This window comes from Macrobrachium rosenbergii, chromosome 22 (genome assembly GCF_040412425.1).
Source record: "Macrobrachium rosenbergii isolate ZJJX-2024 chromosome 22, ASM4041242v1, whole genome shotgun sequence".
NCBI lineage: Eukaryota > Metazoa > Arthropoda > Malacostraca > Decapoda > Palaemonidae > Macrobrachium > Macrobrachium rosenbergii.
In genome coordinates this window covers 45112014-45133977 of record NC_089762.1, presented here as the reverse complement: position 1 = coordinate 45133977, position 21964 = coordinate 45112014, and the positions used below count along the sequence as shown (strand labels likewise).

The 21964-nt window shown below is 36.1% G+C and overlaps 1 protein-coding gene across 1 annotated transcript; it reads right to left on the bottom strand.

Moving 5' to 3' along the window:
• Positions 1-2874: 2874 nt before the first annotated feature.
• Positions 2875-21499, bottom strand: Xe7 (A-kinase anchor protein 17A). Its single transcript, XM_067124849.1, has 11 exons — positions 21359-21499; positions 18640-18809; positions 16589-16735; positions 15959-16117; positions 14849-15160; positions 14171-14319; positions 12652-12913; positions 12147-12248; positions 11806-11946; positions 11223-11367; positions 2875-10235 (listed from the first exon to the last, which is right to left on the bottom strand). The coding sequence occupies exons 2-11, from the start codon at positions 18802-18804 to the stop codon at positions 7831-7833; spliced, it is 3987 nt and encodes a 1328-aa protein (XP_066980950.1). The 5' UTR covers positions 18805-18809; positions 21359-21499; the 3' UTR covers positions 2875-7830.
• Positions 21500-21964: the final 465 nt, after the last annotated feature.

Below are 21964 nucleotides of genomic sequence, written 5' to 3'. Positions count from 1 at the left end.
CTCTTTATCTAACAATTTAGGCTTATTAAAAACATTAGGCATTAGATAAATGGTGAGGATTTAGCCAGTACTGTATGATTATAAAGGGCTGGGTTCTAAATGTTTCCATTAACTACTGGATTAAACTAGGATAGTTGTATGAAAAAAGTATCAATACTACTGTTGAACTACACAAACTATACATGGGAACTGGTCATGTGGCTTACGATATGAAACAATCAATTCAATGTAACATTTGTTTTGATAAAAACCACAACTTTTCAAGCGATTAAAACATGTAAACTAATGAATAATATAATTTAACTGAATTTTAACCCCATAAAACTACTTGCACTTACCTCATTCTACACACCCACATTCTAATTCTAAGTTTCTAATGTGTAGAAATGACTGAATACTAGACAAGTTCTCAGCAAAAGATCCAATTACCATTTATTATCAAAAATAACTTTCATGATTTATAATAATACCATCAAACGTCTTGCCCAAAGGATTTTTTTTTTAAACTAAAGGAGACTGAACAGCTAAGAAGGAAGAGCCCACAAAGAACAGATGCAAGCGTTAACGGCAGAAAGTACTGCAGATTAGGCTGTAAGGATGCCACAAAGAACCGTCAGTACCATCTACAGCGTGAACATTTCAACTGTCAACTTCTCACACAAGACCCCCTACAAAATTCTTTCATTATCACACATGAAATTCCTCTAGTTCACTATTGTAATTCCACGAAAATCTTATATTTAACTGACTACTGTTTAATCATATCAAAATTCTTTAAATGATGTATGCTCTACTGCCTACTGATCCATACACTGCATATAATTATCCAAAACTTACTTCACGTGAAAGGCTGGATCAAGGCTGAAGGCAGTGCTCTTAATTTGTAAATTTACTGCTGCCGATTCCAGAGTTCTGATGGCCACAAAGAGGCAACCATTATAACTTCATGCCACAAGAAACTTACCCTAAAACACAGAAGTTGTTAAATAATTAAATTTGTAAGATTACTGTTCAGTACCAACCGAAATTTTAAGCAGAAAACAGCTACCAGATTTTGCATTATATATAAAATTAAGATAAAAAAAACTTATACTGAAAAGTTTAAAAGAATGTTACCAATGCATGACTTGAAAACCTCTTGCAAGCTGAGACTGGTCACTCCTTCAGTTCAAGTATAAATATCTCTGGAAAATTGGTCACAAATCAACTTGCCTTTAATATTTCACTTAGATGTAATGGATGATCACCTTAAAAGCTCTCACAAAATAAAATGTCAAGAAAGCTTCAGGCTTGTGGAAGCAGCGCAAAGTCCACTCAATCTCGAGATTTCAGTAGGGGCATGGATAGCAAAATAACCAAATTTGATACCATGCAAATACCTCTCTTGAGCTCAGGTCGTTTTTGTCTTTTACAGGGTTCCCATCTGTGGTGGTTGAGACTATCCCGCGATTGCGACCAGCAAGGAAGCTCTTACGAGCTCCCTTCTAGTCAATAACGATTATCATCATAGTTTTGGATCCTCGATTCAGATATCACTGGTTGGGACTCTTTGCTGATCATGAACTTAGTCTCTGCCAACACCTTTGCTGAAAAGGAGGGGCTTTCCATAGCAGACTGCTTCATGGGGCTGCCCGTGTTTTAGAAAGGATGTTTGAGGCTGAAGCTTGCTCCATGATTATTCCGATTGCATAGGAAGGAAGAACATGCCTCTGATAAACAGCCTTGATGTGACAAAACCACCATAGTATTAGCTCAGGCAGTGAAAGTGAGTGAAGGCCATCCATCAGTATACTGTAACTCTTGCTCGTCTCTAGACCCCCATTAAGTGGCAACCTTGACAGTATTTCTCGACAGTGAACAAAGACAGGTCTAAACCCCCTCCCTGGGCTTCTGCAATCTCGTAGTTTGAAGATCTCACACACACAATTAAGGATCTAGAGGAACGAGGCATCATCTTTCCGTGTCCAAGGTTGCTTTACTTCTCTCTTCACCCGTGCTAAAAGTTGAGCTGAAGCATGTTCTTTTGATTGGTCTCAAGTAGGACCTCGGAAGGGTTTGGTGTGGTAAGCATTTTCAGTATGAAACACTGGAAATTAATCAGCGCTCAACCATGTTAGAGGAGTTGCTACATTTCACGGAATCAAAATCATGAGTAACATTAAGAGGTTCTTCTCATTGCATCTCATGAACAGAAGGTGGTGGGGCACTAATGCTGATGTCACATCCAGGTTGTGGAGTCAATTGGTTGCTATTGATAATGTCCTCCACTGGAAGTTGTAGCTGCTGTCCTTCCCTTACAACTGTCAAGCTAGACTGACACCAAGTCTTAATCTTGAAGCTGCTACTCACCTTAGGGTCCATAGTATAGGAAGAACTGTCATGCTTTCTGGGCACTAGACAGACGCATGGTCACAGATTGGAGAGGTTATTCATGCTTGAGGTGGTTCCATGGCGGTAAAAGCTACAAATCCAAACACCTTTATCCATCAATCACATCAGAAGGTTAACTTCATATTGTAAAACTGGGGTTGATCTTCAATGGCACATAATACCGTTCCCAAAAGGCATTTACGCGTGCCTTCCGTGCAGCCATAGTCTTCAGTGTAACTGTAAGTTGTGAATAAAATTGGAGAACAGCTGGCTGCACAAGCTACAAGAATTGAGGCATCAGTGCTTTCTTTATCAACAAGGCCATCCATGTGCAGGAAGAACAGCAAAGTTACAATCACACCTAACGATCAAGGAGCTATATCAACAGCTTGGCACTTAAATCACTGTTAACATGAATGCAGCATTGCAATATAGGTCTTCCAGTCCTATTTTACTGGAAAATACTTCTTACTAATCAGTAAACTGTGTAAAGTAAAACTCATGTGACCAGACTATAGTATATTTAATTATTTTTTACCTGTAAGTCACCAGTTATGAACCACACTATGCATCCTGAATTATAAAATTTGGAGGACATACAACACACTTCCATACTTACCATAGCCACTACTCTGAAGTCACTCTAGAATCTTTATAAATGTCACTTTACTGCCAGGGGATCTGCCTCGATATGAAGGCATCCCTCTTGTGGGTGTCATAAATACAGAAGTATGCACAGACTCTTTAAGTAATGACAAGGCACATAATCTGTCCCCATACATCAATTACTCTTCAGTCATCTGAAATACCATTACTGACTCAAATTTTTTCCTGCAAAGATAATCATGATTTAATATAGCCTAACCAAGAGGCATTCTGACAAGAATATATACAACATATGACTCACAAACGATTTTTCAACACATAGGAAACTATACACAATATGAAAATAATTGGCTGTGTCTTAATAAATACTGTAGGTTAAGATAAATTAAGTAATCTGGCAAGCTACGACAGAAATTAGTCATGACAGATCCTCTCAAATGAAAACTCGTAACCAATCAACTCAGTGCTAAGTCTACTCAAAGAAATGTTTTACTAACACCAAAACATTTCAGATGTAATGTGAACACTGAAACTAAAAACACTTGCATTCGCCCAAAATGCTGTGTCTTTCGTGAACTGCAATAAATAATTTTGTTTCATTCAAGCACTCATCACCATTCTGAGTACACTACTCAGAAAGTATATCTTTGTGAAAAAATTCGTTTCCACGCTCCTTTCCTGACTTGTTATAAGGTACTTGATTAGTAGGCTTCTGTGTTTTCTCCACGCAAGAAAAATAACTTGTCATACTTCACGTCAAAAAGAAAACAACGTAAAACAAATCTCATCTAGTCGCAAGCAACAGTTTTCACTATAGAGTAATGAGTCACAGTGCAGAAATTTGCAGGAGTTGTCTTTGGATTGTTTTTATGTATTTAAAATTTAGCGTGGCTCACACTTTTATTATAAGAAAGTCCACCACGAAGTACTTCATTGTTCTTGTAATTCAAATATTTACATATACTGTACACAATATGTACATAAAAATTTGCTTATAAATAATACTCATCCTTAGATGTTCAATATTCATTTCCTGTGAAAAGAAAGATACAAACCAAACTCATAACTCTGGAATTAAAATGCTTCAGTTTCTGTAATAGAAAAATCAGCAATTTTCACAACTACTAAAGTATACAGATATTATGAAATGTACAGCATACACATTCATTGTATATTAACACGAACAATTCATCAAGTTTAAAAATCTTTATGTCTATAGATAACCTACTTTTACTGATGCCTTTTGTGTAGGTCTTGATGGAGATAAAGAGTACAGAGCTACTAGATAAACATTAACAAAACAGCAGCAAATCAATAATTGAGATTGGGGACAAAGTCCTCACTTGTTAACCTAGATACTGTATATCTCATTACAGGGGTGAGGATGAACTTATGTGCCTAAGAAACAAAAGAAAATGTATACATTTTTCGTGAGTTGCTGCCAACTGCTAACTCACCTGCTATTTATTATAAGTGGGGTCTTGTTTTAACAGATCTAATACTATTAAATTCCTATCAAAACCAGGCTCTGTATCATTTTTAAATTACCCGTGTGACTGACACGATAAAAACAAAGTCCCTGGCTAATTTTAACTAATGTGGTGAAGAAATACTAAACAAGAAAAATGCAGAAAAATTTTACAATTACTATGAGTCAACATGAAAATAAAGCAGTGGAAGCAATTACGAATCGAGGACCTGGAATTGTGACCAAGTTGTGGCTTAAAGCTTTTCTGAGAGATCAGTGCATGCTGTTCTGAAAGGACAAAGAGCACCTTCTTCCATAACACTGACTCAGCTGGGAAGGTCAATGAACTACAATATAATTTCTACAGGGACTTTCATTTTTGCTGTTAGATCAGGACCAATACATAGTAGTGCCAAAGACCATCCCATCAATTCAGCTGGATGGTGATGAAATTAATCTACTCTCCTGGAAGATGCAAATACTCTTTAACGAGCTGTTTTCAATAGCGTGCTGGGTGCTCGGAAGATTTGTTGGAATACGTTGCAATAGCAATACTTCAAGTGCCTGGTGAACATATACCCTACCTCAAGTAGTCAATCCGTAAAAAGCAAGCGGAGACAATTCATCAATTGTTTTTAGTATAAAGGCCACAATCATGCTAGAAATCATAAAAGTTGTCCTTTGCATTGCAGTTATTACAACAATGCACTTATCAATGTAACAAAGTACTTTAGTTTAACAAGACCACAAAGTCACATTTCTAGAGTCTCATTTCACTTGCCCAAAAGAATTTATTCTTAGGGAGCTCACCGATGGTTGAATTTTGAGAAATATTACAAATTAGTTACTGACATTTTTAAGACAATTTAATGCCCAATTACATACTGTACATCCTAAAGTACTTCCACCCAAAAAATTTTATCACAGAGGTTTATAGACAATTTTTTTTTCCCTTGCTTTGAGAAGGGCACCGATGGCTGAATTTCGGAAAATTGTCAAAAATTCGTTACCGACATTTTCCGAGTTTGTCCAAATAAACACACTGTTCAAAAAACTGTTTTGAAGTGGTTCATAAACAATTTGGTGGTGCTGTTATTGAATAACAAATTAGCACAAAACTTTATATGATCTAATACTTTTTGTTTTCCACGTGGAAATGGAAATACTGTAAAGAAATACGTACTGATATCACAGTAAGATGACTAAAGAAATACTGTTATCACAGTAAGATGACTAACGAAATATTGCAACTTACAGCAACGAGTCATTAGATCATACAAGGTTTTGTGACAATTTGTTGCTCACAAGGATTCAATATTATTCACTGTATCCTGATGATAACTTACACTAAAGGGAATTATGAGTCATATAATCGTATTAAAAGAAGCACTTCCACTGAAAAATTCAGCTTTCTACTTAACACAGTTTCAAAGTCATTTCACAAAATGTGATAAGTTTTTCACATTTTCTCAAATTTATATTCAAAAGAAGCAAATATTTACATCTCAGACATGACTACACAAAATTCAATTAAGCTTTGAGGGATTGTAGTATAGCTATTGAAGATAATGTTGCAATATGCCATTAGGATAGATATTTTGGACTACAACTTTGTTTTTACACACATTAATTATGAATAATATATTTTTTCTAACCTAAATTACATAAACTTAGAGGATGAATTGCTTAATATATATTTTTTCTAACCTAAATTACATAAACTTAGAGGATGAATTGCTTAGTTTCCTAACGAGACTTTTAAACATAAGTTGAATAGTGACACTTGAAAATTTGAAGCAAAATCCCTTTGACCTTAATCAGAAAACATACACAGGTGTTAGCACTCCTTTTATTGAAGGGTGACAAATGGAGCAAGGAAAAGTAGAAGGTGGACAGCAGGATGGAAAACTGTTAATTAAGCCCCATTAGTCTAAAAGAAGGCATAGTCATCTAGCAAGTCCCATGGTGTAAAGGGGTCGAGTAGTGGGGAACAGTTTAATTGGCACTTGCTGATAAAACCCTTCACAAAAAGTTTTATAAATCACGTTCCCCTGTCCTCTATATTTTCTTGTATACTGTCAGAAGCTCAATTTTAAATGGTAAAGACTCCAATGAAATCATAACTTTGAAGATCAAGCATGAATCACACACACTTCTGAGATATCTATTCTTCAGTGTGGTTATTACTGTACTTTCAATAATGGAGACAATGTTTTGAACTGCTTGAGAATACTGTGTTCTTTGAACTGGAGGTTTGATTGAAATCCTTTGTTTACTGTACATTTGGATGCAAGAATCATTTTGAAAAACAGACCAGTTTCCCTTTGTAAAGGACCTCAGTAGATGCTGCAGCAGCTTAGAATTACTGTCATCAAAATAACGAAACTTTCCTCTCACCTTCAACACAACTATCCAATAAACACAAAGCACAAAAAATGCCATAGATATTTCAGCACACCTTTCATAATAACAAAATTCCATTCCTATACGCGACAAAACAAATGAAGCGGTCAAGCAAACTTTAAAATGAATTACAGTACTACCTGTTAAATGAAGCAAAAAGTTAAAAGTATAGCTTCAAAAAATTAATATCAGGACAGTGCAAAGTAGAAATTCAGTAGGTGAGACAAGAAGTTTCACCTATCAGTTAGCTATTACTTTGGTAATTCTTATCTAGCAACTCTACACTCTCCACTCTCCACCATAACCGGTAAAATGCCATCAGTGAAAATTAATAGGCTAATGATTCACAAGAACATAAGACCTATAAGAATATAACGGTACACAAGCACGTTGATAGTATGAGCACATACTCTCTGTTTTGTATTAATTCACTTAATCATAAACACACACTTTTGATCCACAGTTCATGTCTCTGTAAAAACATATGCAGTATTGTTTTCACTATATGACCTTTCCTGAGAAAGAAGCATCACTGTTTGCTGATCATGTTAAAAAGTCAGTCCACATCACACTTATCATTACTGTTATTACACCTGAAGAAAAACGAAGCTTCCTTGAGACCTTGTATCTTTTTTTAATCTAAAAAACACCTGAAAAAGAGCACAAGTTTTTTTTATTGAGTTGTCAATCTTTCTCTTGTTAGCAAATGAAAGGAAAATATTTTCAAGCATGTATATGAATTAGTGTAGAATAAATGATGTCAAATGTTCACTGCATAAACTAAATGGAATAAATACTGAGCCATTTAGTATACATGGCTTATTTTTTCACACTGTCTTTCAGAAAAGAGTTCTCTGAAAAAGAAACAAATCACACTTAAATTCATCAATATTTATGAGGAACACTATTTCTTTATTTAGATAATGTTAATGATCACTTTGTCTTTTTTTATTTAACCTGAAAAGAAAAATTTAAAACACTACTCAGTCTCTCCTGCTATCTTTCTTCTTTTTCTTTTTCTTACGTTTACGCTTTCTATCACTACTTCTGTCATCTCTCTTTTTCTTGCCATTCTTTCGTTGCTTTCTGTGATGGCTTTTATGTTGGGATTCATCATCATCATCATCATCATCATCAGTGTCTCTCTCACTTTCATAGCTGTCCTTCCCTTTTCTTACACTGCTTTCACTGTGTTCTCTCTTTTTGCGAGTTTCTTTCTCGTTTTGCGACTCACAGTCACTTTCCGAACTGACACGCGAGCTACGCTTTTCAAAATCTAGCCTGCTCTTTCTCTCGGGTCTTTCTTCACGACCATCTCTGTCGTAAACTTTCACGTCACGTCTCTCACGCAATTCCCTAGCGTGATCACTTCGCCTCGGTTGGATTTCCCCACCTCTTTCATTTTGTCTTTCCCTACCATAATTAAAATCTAATCTGTCTTTTAATTTTGTCTGCTCGCTGTGTCCTCTGTTTTCAATATTAAATCGAGCATCGTTCTGATTTTTTCGTGGTGGCTTCCTGGCGTAATCATAACCAGGGTTATATTTTGAATGGACGACATTTGTTTCGCGCTTGACATTTGGCTCGCGCTTCACAAAGCTCAGTCTGTCTTTCACCGACACTTCTTTTCTGCTGCCTTTCATTCTTTCTAAATCGGCTCTCATAACCTGTGTTTTCCACCTTTCATCAATGCCAGCATTATCCTCAAATCCCCGGTCCTTGCTATCTCTACTTCTGTGATCCTCCGCTCTGTTTTCACGGTGATTTCTAAACCTGCTGGGCTCCTGTTTTTTGTTCTCCTGGGAACAGGCCCTTGGACTGAGATCCTGGTCTTCATAATTTCTTCTCATTTGACTTTTATCATTCACTGAGTTACCCTCTGAGAAACCTTTGCCAAACTCATGCTTTTTAGAGTTTAATTCATCCCTCTGGCTATCACTTGAAAGTTTTTCTGCTGATTTTCTTGCAAAATAAAGCCTTCCCTCAACAGCCGCACTGCGGTCTCGTGAAGGTTTCTCTGGTGGAAATTTTCTCTCCTCTGATAAGGCCCTGTGACCTGTTTCGCTTTCTCTGGATTGGTATCTATCTTTTTCTTTCAAATCTTGATATCCAGGTTGAGATCTTTCTTCTTCAACAGGATTTTGTTCATCATTTTGTTTCTCTGCCATTTCTCTGTCAGTGAGACTTTCAAAATACCTCTGGTACATGTCACGGTAATGATCTCCAGCACTCAGATCATTGTGTCGCCAATTATCATGCTCATGATAATCTGGATAACCGGAGTAGTTCCATCCACGGCCTCGTCCACGCCAGCTACGAGACCTACGTCCACGTGACCCTCTCCCATAACCCAAGTGTCCCCTCCAACTGCCACCTCTCGCATAGTAATCATAAGAATACGAGTCATCTTCACGCTCATCATCTGGGTAATAATCATGAGAATACTGCTCTTCTGGATCACTTGAGAGCTCAAGATCACTTTCACGCAAATCTTCATAATTTATGTTTTCAATATTCTTTTTGTTATCATCCCTGCGTTCACTTCTGTGCTTGTATCTGCGCTTACTGCCTGAACGACTGGAATGCTCCTCACTGCTGGAATGTCTCCGTCTTTTACTTCTGCTGTGACTTCTGGAGCGTGACTTAGAACGTGACCGGGATCTGGAACGTTTTCGTGATCTACTTCTTGAATGTTTCTGAGAAGCGGATCGTGATCTTGAACGTGACTTGGCATGACTAGATTTAGATCTAGAACGAGTCTTCCTAGACCTCGATCGTGATCGATTCGACTTTGATCTAGACGCTGATCGTGAATGCTTTGTTCTAGAATGAGAACGTGTTCTTGATCTTCTGGACTTCGAACGTGACTTCGATCTAGATCTTGACCTTGTTCTTTTTGATCTAGACTGGGATCTACCCCTGGAGCCTGATCTCCTAGACCTAGATCTTGACCTTGAGAAAGACCTCCTGGATCTTGAACGGGACCTTGACCGTGAGTAAGATGAATCATCATCCCCAGCTTCGCCTTTTTTATACCATGTTGTTTTAGGTTTATAGGTTTCTAGAGGCTTCTTGGTTTCATCATAGCCATAGCCACTGCCTTGCCAAGAACCACGGTACCCTCTGCCTCTATCCCTGAACCCTCTGCCTCGATCTCTGAATCCACGGCCTCGCCAAGGCCCTCTTGGAAACCTCCATCTTCCCCTGCCCCTACCTCTACCTCTCTCATAAAATTCATTGTAATTCCAATCTTCTGGGTAACCGAGACCTTCTTGATAACCATATTTTTCAAAGTAAGGCAGGTAATTTTTAAGCCCCTCAGGGGGCTGAGCCTGATGACTTGCATCATTCAATTCTTCTTCATCCATGTGATCCATGCGCATGCGACCTGCAAATAAACAAAAAATTCAGACACTAGAATGTTTTATATTTAATGGATTCTGATTTACTACTAGTACTTTGAATTATATGAAAAACAACATAATTAGGTTTATTCTGAATTTAAATAGACTAAATGAAAAAATTCAAAGTGAATGTGGTAATACCTGAAGCATTAAAAATTCAGATAGTGTCTAGAAGTTGTCTCAACGTGTAATACAAATCCTCCTATGTTCTGTTAACTTTATGCTAGCAATATGTGGCTTCAGTGCACTGTGTACCACAAAGCCATAGGCGGATACTGTATAATGAACTATGGCACTATATAGGAAGACTGGATTTAGTAAAATAAACTTTGTATATGTTGAAATTTACTACAGATATAACAGTTAATTTTAAGTGACTGAGATGTTGTTACTTTCCATTTCTCAACATACTATAGTAAAGTAAAATGACACCAGAATCAGCTTTATAATAGGGAAAATAAATTCAAGACATTCAACATTTGAAAAACAATGCCATGAACATACTGGTTCATGTGTGATTTGCACAGGTGAATTTTGGGACCTTCCAAAAATCTCAAAGAATTTATAATATACAGATTTAAAATATGAATCCATAATAGAGCTAATTATGTTCTTACCATGGTCAATCAGTATTAATATCTTTATGAATCCAAATTTTTAAATATCAACCATATGAAGGTAGATTTAGAAATAACTTCACATTCACATTTATTTATGATTTACTGTCTTAGGGCTGATGCAGCAGGAATGTTCTTCTTTCAAGATCTATGAAGATGACGAGACTTGGTTCATTTCACATAACGTTATTTATAATTAATGGGTTTGTAGAAAAAGAAAACTTTGATGATAAAAGCATCATATTACTAGCCAGATTTCTGGTGCAATATCTTTCCCAATACAATCATTGAAATAATAAAAAACACTACTCTACCAATAATACTAGTAGTAAAAAATTAAAATCCTTGACAAACCTAAAGTCAATTTTGTATCCGGTGATTGCATCAAAGATGAAGAAGAATCTGAGTCTGTATCTGAGCTCAGATCAGAATCACTGACAGATGTGGCACTTGATATTGAGGAGAGAGATCTTATGGAAATCCCACTCTGCACGCGGACCTGGATAAAGAAAAGAAATCCACTTTGATCATTCAGTAATAAATTACGCAATATGCATATAAATGATGATGAATATATAAAAAAGCTTAGTGCAGTTATTTTCCTTCAGTGATTATTGAAGTTAAAATCTTATCTGTTTGATAAGGAAACAGACTGAACAAGAGGAAAAACTGTCAAGGAATCATGAATGGAAAGTGGGTGAGGGAGGAGAGGTGCAAAGAACAAACACTTGCAAAAAGTGGCATACATACTCTGACCAAATGCTACTTCTTACTAAAGACCTACACTGTTAAGAATCTAAAAATGAATCTCAATATATTCCAGTTAACATGTCCATGTTCAGTGTGTTCTTTTAATGAAATAACACGTGAAATCAAAGTTCTGCCTGTGCGAGATGACCGCTTAACCTGCAATACCAAACTGAAAGGTCAGACTCACCTGTCCTTGAACAGCTTTACGGACTTTCTCCCTCTGCTGTTCCATGCGGTCCTCTTCCTTTGATTTGTAGGACTTTACTAATTTATCCCTCAACTGACGCTCTTTCAGCGCCAATTTCTCTTGCATCTTCTTTTCTTTCATCTGTAAGTACACAATTACAATTCAACTAGGAATTCAGATCTCTTTGGCCAATGATTGTTCATTTCTTAATTGTGCTATATCATACTACAATTCTGAAAGATCAAGTGTAATTACAGTCATGTGAGATTATCATAATTATTTCAATTCTAGCCTTTTTTCACTTACTGCCTATACAGCAATAAGATAAAAATCTAGCTTACCTCTTTCTTTTTTAATTCTTTCATTTTCTTTGTGTTTTCCTTGTCGACATGTTCAAAAAGCTCAACTTCACGCTGATGTGCAACTTTTTTCTGTCTTTCAACCTGAGAAATTACAGTGAAATTGATAAGAATATAAGACAACTTAGCATCCTTAAATATCTCCTGTACATCAGAGCTATACTGTATAGCACTAATATTATTATGAGCATACAGCACTAATATTAATATAAGTAAACAATTGAAGTTACTAATTTTCTGAATAACTGAATTAACACCCACAGACTCTGTATCCAATTTATAAATACTATTGCATAAACATCTCCCAACGGAGCATATTTGGGTCTAGCTAATTTCCTCTAAAAAAGCCAATTTGAAATTCAGGGCATGTTATATCCTTTTAAGAAGACAAAATCAACCCGGTAAAATAAGGTTCCTTTCTTCAAATGAATAAGCCGCAGTTAACTAATGACCAATTTACAAGTTGGGCTAAGAAAATATCACTTACTTTTATGCGCTCGAAAATCTCATCTAAAAGCCGAATGCTCTCCAATTTACGCTGAGCAATGAGGAGTTTACGTTCTTCAAGCGCGATCTTTTTTGCAATCCTTGCTTCTTCCTCTTCTTGCTCTCTTCTGAGTTTCTCTTCTGCTTTCTCCATTCTTAGGGCACGTCTTTTCTCTTCCCTGGCCTTCCTTCTACCTTCTTTTTCTCTTCTTTTTGCTTCTTTGCGTTCTTCTTTCAAGCGCTGTTCTTCTTCCATACGAAGCCTGAATACACAAATATATTACACCCTTTCTTAAATTTATTAACATCTGAAATTATGCTATAAGCAAACTAGGTAAAAATATATCTTAACCTGAACTTTAAGATTACAAAAAGGCAATTCTCAATTATTTTTTCCTAATAGTACTGTCAACTTTGTATCATCTTATAACTCGGCCAAGATGATGATATGTGCACACTGCAATGTATCAGTTTTCCCCAAAATTGCCAAACCTAGAGCCTCTAATAATTCATCCAAATTCAAGGAAGGGCAAACTTTGTGCCAAACATCATAAATAACTGTGTACTGCAGCTACTCCAAACATCCCAATTTTGTCACAAAAGTCTGGGATTTCTACAAAAATAATCATAAAGCCTCCTTTTAAGACTCATCCAAAATCATTACCACTGATTCTTTGTTTAGACTAAATCCCATATTTTCTATAAATTCAAATAAAATCTTTTGAAGAGTAGATAAAAATTTCTCTCATTATTTACAAATTAAATAGATAGAATATAGAATTTAAGCCAAAAGCCAAGCACTCGGACCAATGAGGTCATTCAGCGCTGAAACGGAAATTGACAGTACAAAGGTTAGAAAGGTGTAACACAAGGAAAACCTCGCAGTTGCACTATGAATAAACTGTTAGAAGAGGGTGGAAAGTAAAACAGAAGAAAATATGAACGGACGTACAGTCAAAGGAATGAAAGAGGTTGCAGCTGGGGGGCTGAAGGGACACTGCAAAGAACAGTAAGTAATGCCTACAGTGCACTGCATGATATGCAATGACAGCACACCCCCCTTACAGGGTATGTAGAAATTAGTACTGCCTTGCAGAGAACACATTCAATATAGTCCTTTGAATGTCACAGGCTTTTTACCTTGAAAGTCTTTTATGCCCTTTCTTGGGGAATTCAAGGTAAAACATGGCAAAGTATTTCATGATTAACAGTACTAAAGCTGACTTTCCACAAAAACTATTTGTTCTACAGAATGCACTTCCTCACTGAACACCTCATACTGAAATAGTACACCTTGCCTGACTTTTATATCGTAAGAGAAAAGTCCTTAATATGAACATGGCTTCAGCAACTTAACCCACTCAAAAATGACCTGCTGTAGTTTCATAGGAATTATAGAAAACATTGTTAAAAATTGCCAATTTTCAAAGTTTGTCAATCTTCAAAAATTCAGTCCCCTCAAATTTGCTGACGATGGCAATTCACACATTGCAGAGTGTAAGCACCTCTCATAAACTCACCTTTCAGCCTCCCGTTTCATTTCTTCAAGCTCTAGTTTCTTTCGTACTTTCTCTTCCTGCTCTCTTTCGGCTGACTGCAGTTTTTCCCTTTCTGCTTGACGCTTTCTGATGGAATACTCGGATAGATGTTTTGTTCGGTCAAAGTCCACCTGTTGGACATTCAGATACATGAAACAAAATATATACTAAATACATTACCATACTAAAAATATGTATAATTTCCAAATTAATACTTTTGTAAATAATATACTTAGTAAAATAAAAGAACAATTATCAATAAGGTTTAAGATATAAAGACAGGAATAATGAAAAATACAATGAAGAGCTCAACACTTAACATGAAATCTAAATCACTTTAGAAAGCACACATAATGGCTGATTAAATGAGATTTCCTAAGCAAGGGTGATGTCTCATCCATCTAGAACTACTAATATATTTTACTGTGAAAAGCACTAGATCTCTTCATCTCAAACCTTGGATAAGGTGTACGGGTATCAGTAAAAGCCCTCTACAGGAGTTCTCCAGGTTGAAATATGATAGCAGCAATAAAAGTTCTTGTCAAGTGACGGTAAAATAAATAAATATAGTAATTGCAACCTAAAAAGACTACAGAAAATAATAATCATATATGGCACAATACTTTCTTCAAAGTGACAAAATATGCTGGCAAACCTTACCTTAATATTAGCACTATATGCTTTGTCATTTTCAACAAACACTAATTTCTTGCCTTGCAATGCATGCATGCATTTTGCAAACCCTATGTACTCTTTGAATTGTACATAAGCTTCAAACACTAGGTCTTGACCAAAACTAAACGTTTTGATTCCATTAATGGAGGATGACATCTTCTTGCGGTAAGGATCGCAAATTGGTATGTCAACTGCACGTACTTCCCCAAAGGAGGCCATTACTTTGCTCAGGACATAGCTACTTGGTTCATTCCTATTGTCCCTTCCCACGTGAGTAAACCAACGACAAGGAAGATCCTGAAAGTGACATACAAAATATGTGAAGCTATGCTCTTGTGTTCCTTAAAACTGGGGATACCATACCTAAGGATTACAATACATATACACACACACACACACACACATCAATGGCTCTGCAAAAAACTAATTTTTATTATCATGGGAGATAAGTATTTTGAACAAACAACTGAGTTCATATTCTCAACTCTGCCAAATAAGTAAGTTGTTATTGTTGTTTTAAAAATATGCAAGCAATAGTGTTACAAAGATCAAGTTAGAGAAAAAATATTAGTTGGCGCTTAAACACCATGACCAGTTCCAGCAATATGTGGTCAAGATGTTTTACAAATATAATTAAAATGCTACTAATTTTTCTACAGTATACCAGAGCAAAGTTGCACTGATCTGAGTTACTGTAATAGAAAAAATGCATGGTTTGTTCTATTATTGTTAAGTCAGGTACACTTAAGGCAATGGGGTTTCAATTATTATTGTTTCCACTACCTGCACTGGGTGAAGGGTACCAAAGTGTTGTTGTGATATAATTCTCATTGTTTATTGCATGCAATAAATATATACCTGTACAGTACAATACACTAATATACACAACAATACAAGTGAGTATATCATTTTAAGACTGGGAAAAAGCTGCATGTTGGCATGCAATTTTTTACATCCAGATCTTCGTCATTTAAAAGGCAACAAATATGGGATGATGCAGTAATAATGCACCATACATATAAACTGTGGTACGCAAATATGGCGTGGCCATCAGTTACTCACTATAAGGTTTAAAAAAAACGTAGGTATATATACCTGAAAATGAACGGTATCTGGCCGTTCACCAGGTTTCATTTCATTCATATGCTTGGCATCCCTGAAAAATGAGTCCCAATCATGTCGAGAGGGAAATGGAACTTTTGCCTCAGTTGCTCTGATCTTCAGAAGTTCTGAAAAGCCACTCAGTTTAATTCCCTGAAAGTAATGTCATTATAAATAACAAACAGTAACAATGATGATATTAAAAATTAAAGTGATACATTAAAACACCTATAAATTCCTTGCTGACATGTAACTCTTGTAGTATAAAATGGGAACTTTCATAATGGTAAACCAAGAGTTTTGCAATAAAGATAAGATTAAATCTGGAAAAGTTTAAGAAGTACAGCACAATTTTAATGCTATTTAAATACTTGGAAAACTAAATTGTTTCCAAAGAAGCAAAAGTTGAAAAAATATTATAAATACGGATGGACCACAACATAAATTCTTTCAGCTGATGACAAAAGAGAATAGCTACTATCTAGGATAGGAAAAATATATTAAAAATGCCTGTAATGTTGGAACACTAATAGTTCGCATATGTACAGGAAAATTAAAAAATATATGACTGTTGTTACCACAGTACATCTCAATTATTTTTAAGAACTTTACCATCAGTCTAACCTTTTGATCTATTTTACTGATGACTTGTGCAAGGTTTTTCTTATTCTCAATTTCTGCATCAAAACGCAGGAACTCCAATGTACTTTTTGTCACTTGGATTACTGTGAAGACCTCTGGAAGTATGGCTGCTCGTAACTTCTCCATTACCTGCCAAGAATTTAATGTATGAAAACTGAGTTATGGTGAAAAATGTTGAGCACCTGAGGTAATTAACTGCATATTTAATCTGTACAAAGATGAAGTAAATTCTACAATTAAGAGAAGCCACAGAGGTACACAACATAAAAGAAATACAATTTACAAAATGGAAGGGAAACACATTTTCAAATAAGGGAAAATAAAGCAGTGGGACAATTTAAGTGCACAGTATTCAATAGAATCCTTACATTAATTAAGAATTTAAAAAAGAAACCCACTTTTCCTAATCATTATTTATAATTAACAATCTAAAACTTAACAAGCATTAACACTATGCAGCTTCCTAAAATATTATTCATGAAACCTTTAATACTGTTGAATAGTAAAGACAGTGATAGTACTGGTTAAACTGAGAAGACAGAATTGTCACTAATCTTAGTCAACCATCAATGGCCATACTGTACATGAAAAGCATTATTACTGAAATATTTAGGAAATAAGCTGCCATTAACGACTACATATAAGAAACTTTTCGTAAACATGACATACTAGGCATACAAACCTATATTGACCAGAAGTTGCACCAAACACCGCTCAATTTCTCAGGGCATATATAACCACAATGTGTTTTACCACAATACAGTTTGAGTTAAAAAAAAAAAGGGCAATGAAGAATTAAAGGGTAGTTTTATAAACTTCAATCTTGAAAAAATTACAAGAAATAAACATATTTATAATGTTCTGTTAAGTTTATATGAAGAACAACCCTTTTATTTTTATACTTACCAGCTACATATAGATAATTAAGAGGATAAACAACTAGAATCTTCTGCTATCAGTTTAGACATATATCTGGAACACCATTAACATCTACGATCTCTATATATATTTATTCTTAAGAAAAAACTGATGAAATGAGGGGCTAAATTCCCTTCATGCAAATGAGAACGAGAAGACAGAGGGAAAGTGAGAGGGAACCAACCCAAAAGGACAGAAGATCATTGGTACCAGAAAATGGAAGCAGGAAGAAAACTCCAAAGTCTGGCAGTGTTTGAACCAAGCGATCTAAGGAATGACAATATGCAAGGTGAGCATGGTACGTGGTGATCGTTAAGGTGCTACAAGGGTAACTGAAGGGATGGAAGGCTCTCTCCTTCAGCTAATCAGCTGTTTAGTAATATAGACAGTTCTTATGAATAAAAACAAGAAAAATGTCTCATTCAGCTGAGAGGATCCATCAAGAAGGTAAGTTCAGGGTCACAGCCTAAAAAGAGTGCCTCGGATACAATCCTCTTGAGATCAAGAATGAAATAAGGAAGAAATGTTCTGTCAATCTGCAAGACTGGGAGAAATAAGAAAAAAATTATGCTTTTGTATCCCATATGATGAAAGTAATTTAGATCAAAATAAAATACTTAATTTCTGCAAAAGAAATTAAGTATTTTATTCATCTATGAACTAGGTATGAGTATAATGAGAATAAGTTAAAAACTACGTACTGGACACTGACTTTAGGTAAAATATGATTCCCACTCAAAAATGCTCTCAATACGAAGAGGTATTACATAAATGAACATGCTAGTGGTGGTTAAGCATGAATGACAAAACACGGCTGCGAGGTGAAGGAACAAGAAATCGAGAAGCCTGAATCACTGACTTTTTAAAAGTTAAAAGCAAGAAGGAGTCGTCTAAGGATCAGAAAAGAAGCCTCTTTGGGAAAGGATGAACCAGTGCACCTTCCAGAAAGGGGCCTCTTTCATTAATAAGCACTAAACTGGGTACTTGCTGTGACGAAAATACATATGATCAGATTATTTGGTTGATAAATAACTGTGTGACAGTCAAGTTCCCTATAGTACCCATGGTCATTTCACTTATATTAATGTAAAGATAACAGCTATAAAACACTTTACCTCCCAATTAGAAATGGATTGTCCAGACTTTAGCTGAGGTAGGGTTACAGTAATGCTGAGTCTAGCAATTGGTTTCAGATATAAACCAGAAGTTCTTGAAAGTTCAACACAATCACTCGTGTCTGTGCATTCCTGCACATTCTTCAGTCGATGTGCTTTATCCATCTTGTCTGAAAGACAAAAAAGAAGTAAATTTTCATATTATAAGTCTACAGTTACTTTAAATACTTAAAATAAAAAACTTTTCTTAACTAAGTACATTATACAAATATTAAATGCAACCTAAATACAGAAAATAAAAAAATTTATTTTCCATATATACAATTACCACTTTACAATTATTTTTATCCATAATCTTGGCACGAAGAATGCATGTTAGACTGCTGATTATGGATGTGATAAACAACAGCTTGCCAAAAGTAAACAATCCCTTTGGGAAAGACCCTTCTTGCATTTTCTGTTGCCTCTGCAATATATTCATTTGCAAATCTTAAAAAAAAATGACATTATCCAGACAAACGGAAACAACTGTAGTGTTGTATCAATAGGTAACCTAGAGGTTAGGAAACTTTGCCTGTTCCATACGAGAGTATTTTCATCTTACCACAGGCCTCCACAATATTGGGATAGGTTAAAATGCTAGGCCAATGCAAACCCACCATAAATCCATGATAATAACTAGTAAACAATTTCAAATGACAGCATCAGCTCTTACCATTTGCCTTCTACCTAAAACAAACGATAATTATTATATATTTGTAAATTAGCCCATGTCACTTCTACTGAATTATATAAAACAAGTGTAATATTATTGCTCAGACCAAAAATATTATTCAACCTATATAGCCTATCTTCATACACACCAGTTCTGCAGAATTTCTGTATGATATTGAAGAGAACAATGGGCTAGTATGATGATATACCATAGGTTAAGTTATGGCACACCATAAGGTCGTTTAAGTTATAGCAAGTTAGGTTTAGCTGATTTAATTTAAATCTTTCCAATTTTCCCCAAATTATTAAATTATATAAAACCCACAATGGGCCTAAGAAGTGGGAAAACTATACCGTGGGCCAACTGAAAATCATTACAGAAATGGGAGAAGGGGGAAAGAGGCCCTCTCACACAGGTCAAGACACAATATCCTATACAGCCTAACGTAAGGTTAGTCTAGGATGTCAGGTTTGGTAGAATTTGAAACTACCACCAAAATGTGGTGCTTTTTGCAATAATTTTGGTCAACGTGCAATAAATGAATTGGCAAAAGGCTACATCAGCGGGTAAGGGGTGATCTTGTTTGGAATCCATGGTTTTTGGGTGGGGGACACGGATACAAGGGTATCGATGCCTGTGACTTTCATAACTGATGGAAAATCTGGAATGTAATAACATAAATATTATTTATTGGGATGTCGATTCACCAGTCTACACACACGGACTTGTTCAACTACATTTACTTCAAACACATCGGCTCAGTGTATGTTTGGGCATGGACTGGCCTAGGCTACTCCTTACCTACAGAGGTAAATTTTCAAACTATTACTTACTGAGAGGTTGACCCACTGGTCTATGTACAAGGGTTTGTTCAACTAAAGTTATTCGGAACTAGTAGGTCGATGATCTGGATACCAAATAGCCACGCATGCACAAAAGCATTTGACCTGGTCTTTCAAAATTCCCGAGACCTACGTTCCTAAGGCTGCAATGTGGTCTGCTGAAGGACTTGTGGAGAGAGAGCTATAGCCTATGTGTGTCAGCAGATTTGGAAAAAATTGCATTTGATAAAAAAAAAATTGTACGGTCCTAAAATTGGGTATTTTGAAGTATCAACTTGGCGCCTGTTAATAACAAGCGGGGGAGCAAATCACCCTGTCCCAGAGGTATACCCCACCCGTAACCCCGCTTTCCAATCGGGTCCCCTAGCTTGCTGGATGAAGTTCTGTGGTTAATTACAGATTAATTAAGGTAAATCCAAAATTAGCAACCAAAACGCTGTAGAAAAAGTCAAGTTAGAAGGAAAACACTGCCGTGGAGCTACTACTTAGTTCTACCGTTGTTTTGCATGTAACGTGATATTTACCGAGCTACAGGCCGCAATTGTGGTTCCAAGTTTTACCTCAGGTTTTTGGGGAGTTTGCAGAGCAATACCTCCGAACGGAAGCTTAGACAATGTTTCTGACGCTTAGTGCCACTTGGGAGTGTCCAGGGGGAGGTCAAAGTCCCCAGAGGCCGGGTCAGGCCATGACACCCTGAGTGAGATTAGGAAGGTAACAGCTAAGCTCTGGTTCAGTCCTTCTCAACTCGCCCAAGGGTTTTCGAAAGTTCTTAGCAAGAAAACAAATAAATAAATAAATAAAAACATACGTTTGGACCCCGAACCTCAATTATCTCCATGATTTATTTAAAAAACGAGAAATTAAAGTAGGGTTTCATAAGGCACGGTAATAGCCTAGCCCACATCTACGCCTTCGCTATCCTTCAACCAAACGCCCAGAGTGTCTAAAATATAACTAATGGTATGATTAAAGTACTTTTAAACAATATAATAAGATTATAAGAAGAACACGGGGCCTTAAATACCCTAAAATAGTCAAAAATTTCTTCGGCTTGGTCAAAGTAGAGCAAACGCTCACCGTGCACAAACACTCTGGCTAAGTTACCTTTAATTACTATGCTCAAGGACACATCTAATAAATAAAAACAATCATAATAACTTACACGACAAATCAGCAATATCAAAATCGGATTCAATGACTTGCTTCTAGCTAAACAAACACCTATATATAAAAGTTAAATCCTTTTCTCGTAAGCCATCGTCGTAGACATTTAGTTGTTTACATCGTCGCAGTGCCATCTGTTGGCAGCTATTGATATTACAGGAGGCTTGACAATATGGAGGAAGGTTTTCCCTATGTAACGGCTCTCTTTCTCTCTCTCCCCCATTTCATTTTCTCACGTTACATGTAGATTTCTTATCTTTTCCATTTTTCTTTTAAGAAAGCGCTTAACAAAGGCGTCTGGTTCTACCTCCTAAGCTCGTCTTTCAGAAAATCTCTCTCTTTCTCCCCATTCCGTTTTCCCACGTTACAAGGAGAGATTTATTTTTATTTTCTCCATTCTTCTGTTAAAAACGCGCTTAACAATGACGGCTGGTTCTACCTCCTAAGCTCGTCTTTCAGAAAATCCCTCTCTCTCTCTCTTTCTCCCATTCCGTTTTCCCAATTACAAGAAGATTTTTTTTATTTTCTCCAATTTTCTCTTAAGAGCCCGCTTAACAAAGACGTCTGGCTCCACCTCCTATGGTCTTGCCTTTCAGGAAATCAA

Excerpts from the sequence above, each read along its gene's own strand:
- Xe7 (XM_067124849.1), bottom strand. The coding sequence starts at position 18,804 with ATGGATAAAGCACATCGACTGAAGAATGTGCAGGAATGCACAGACACG. Across the intron at positions 16,736-18,639 it reads AATCCATTTCTAATTGGGAG|GTAATGGAGAAGTTACGAGC; the intron begins GTAAAGTGTTTT and ends AATTCTTGGCAG. Across the intron at positions 10,236-11,222 it reads GGATACAAAATTGACTTTAG|GTCGCATGCGCATGGATCAC; the intron begins GTTTGTCAAGGA and ends GTTTATTTGCAG.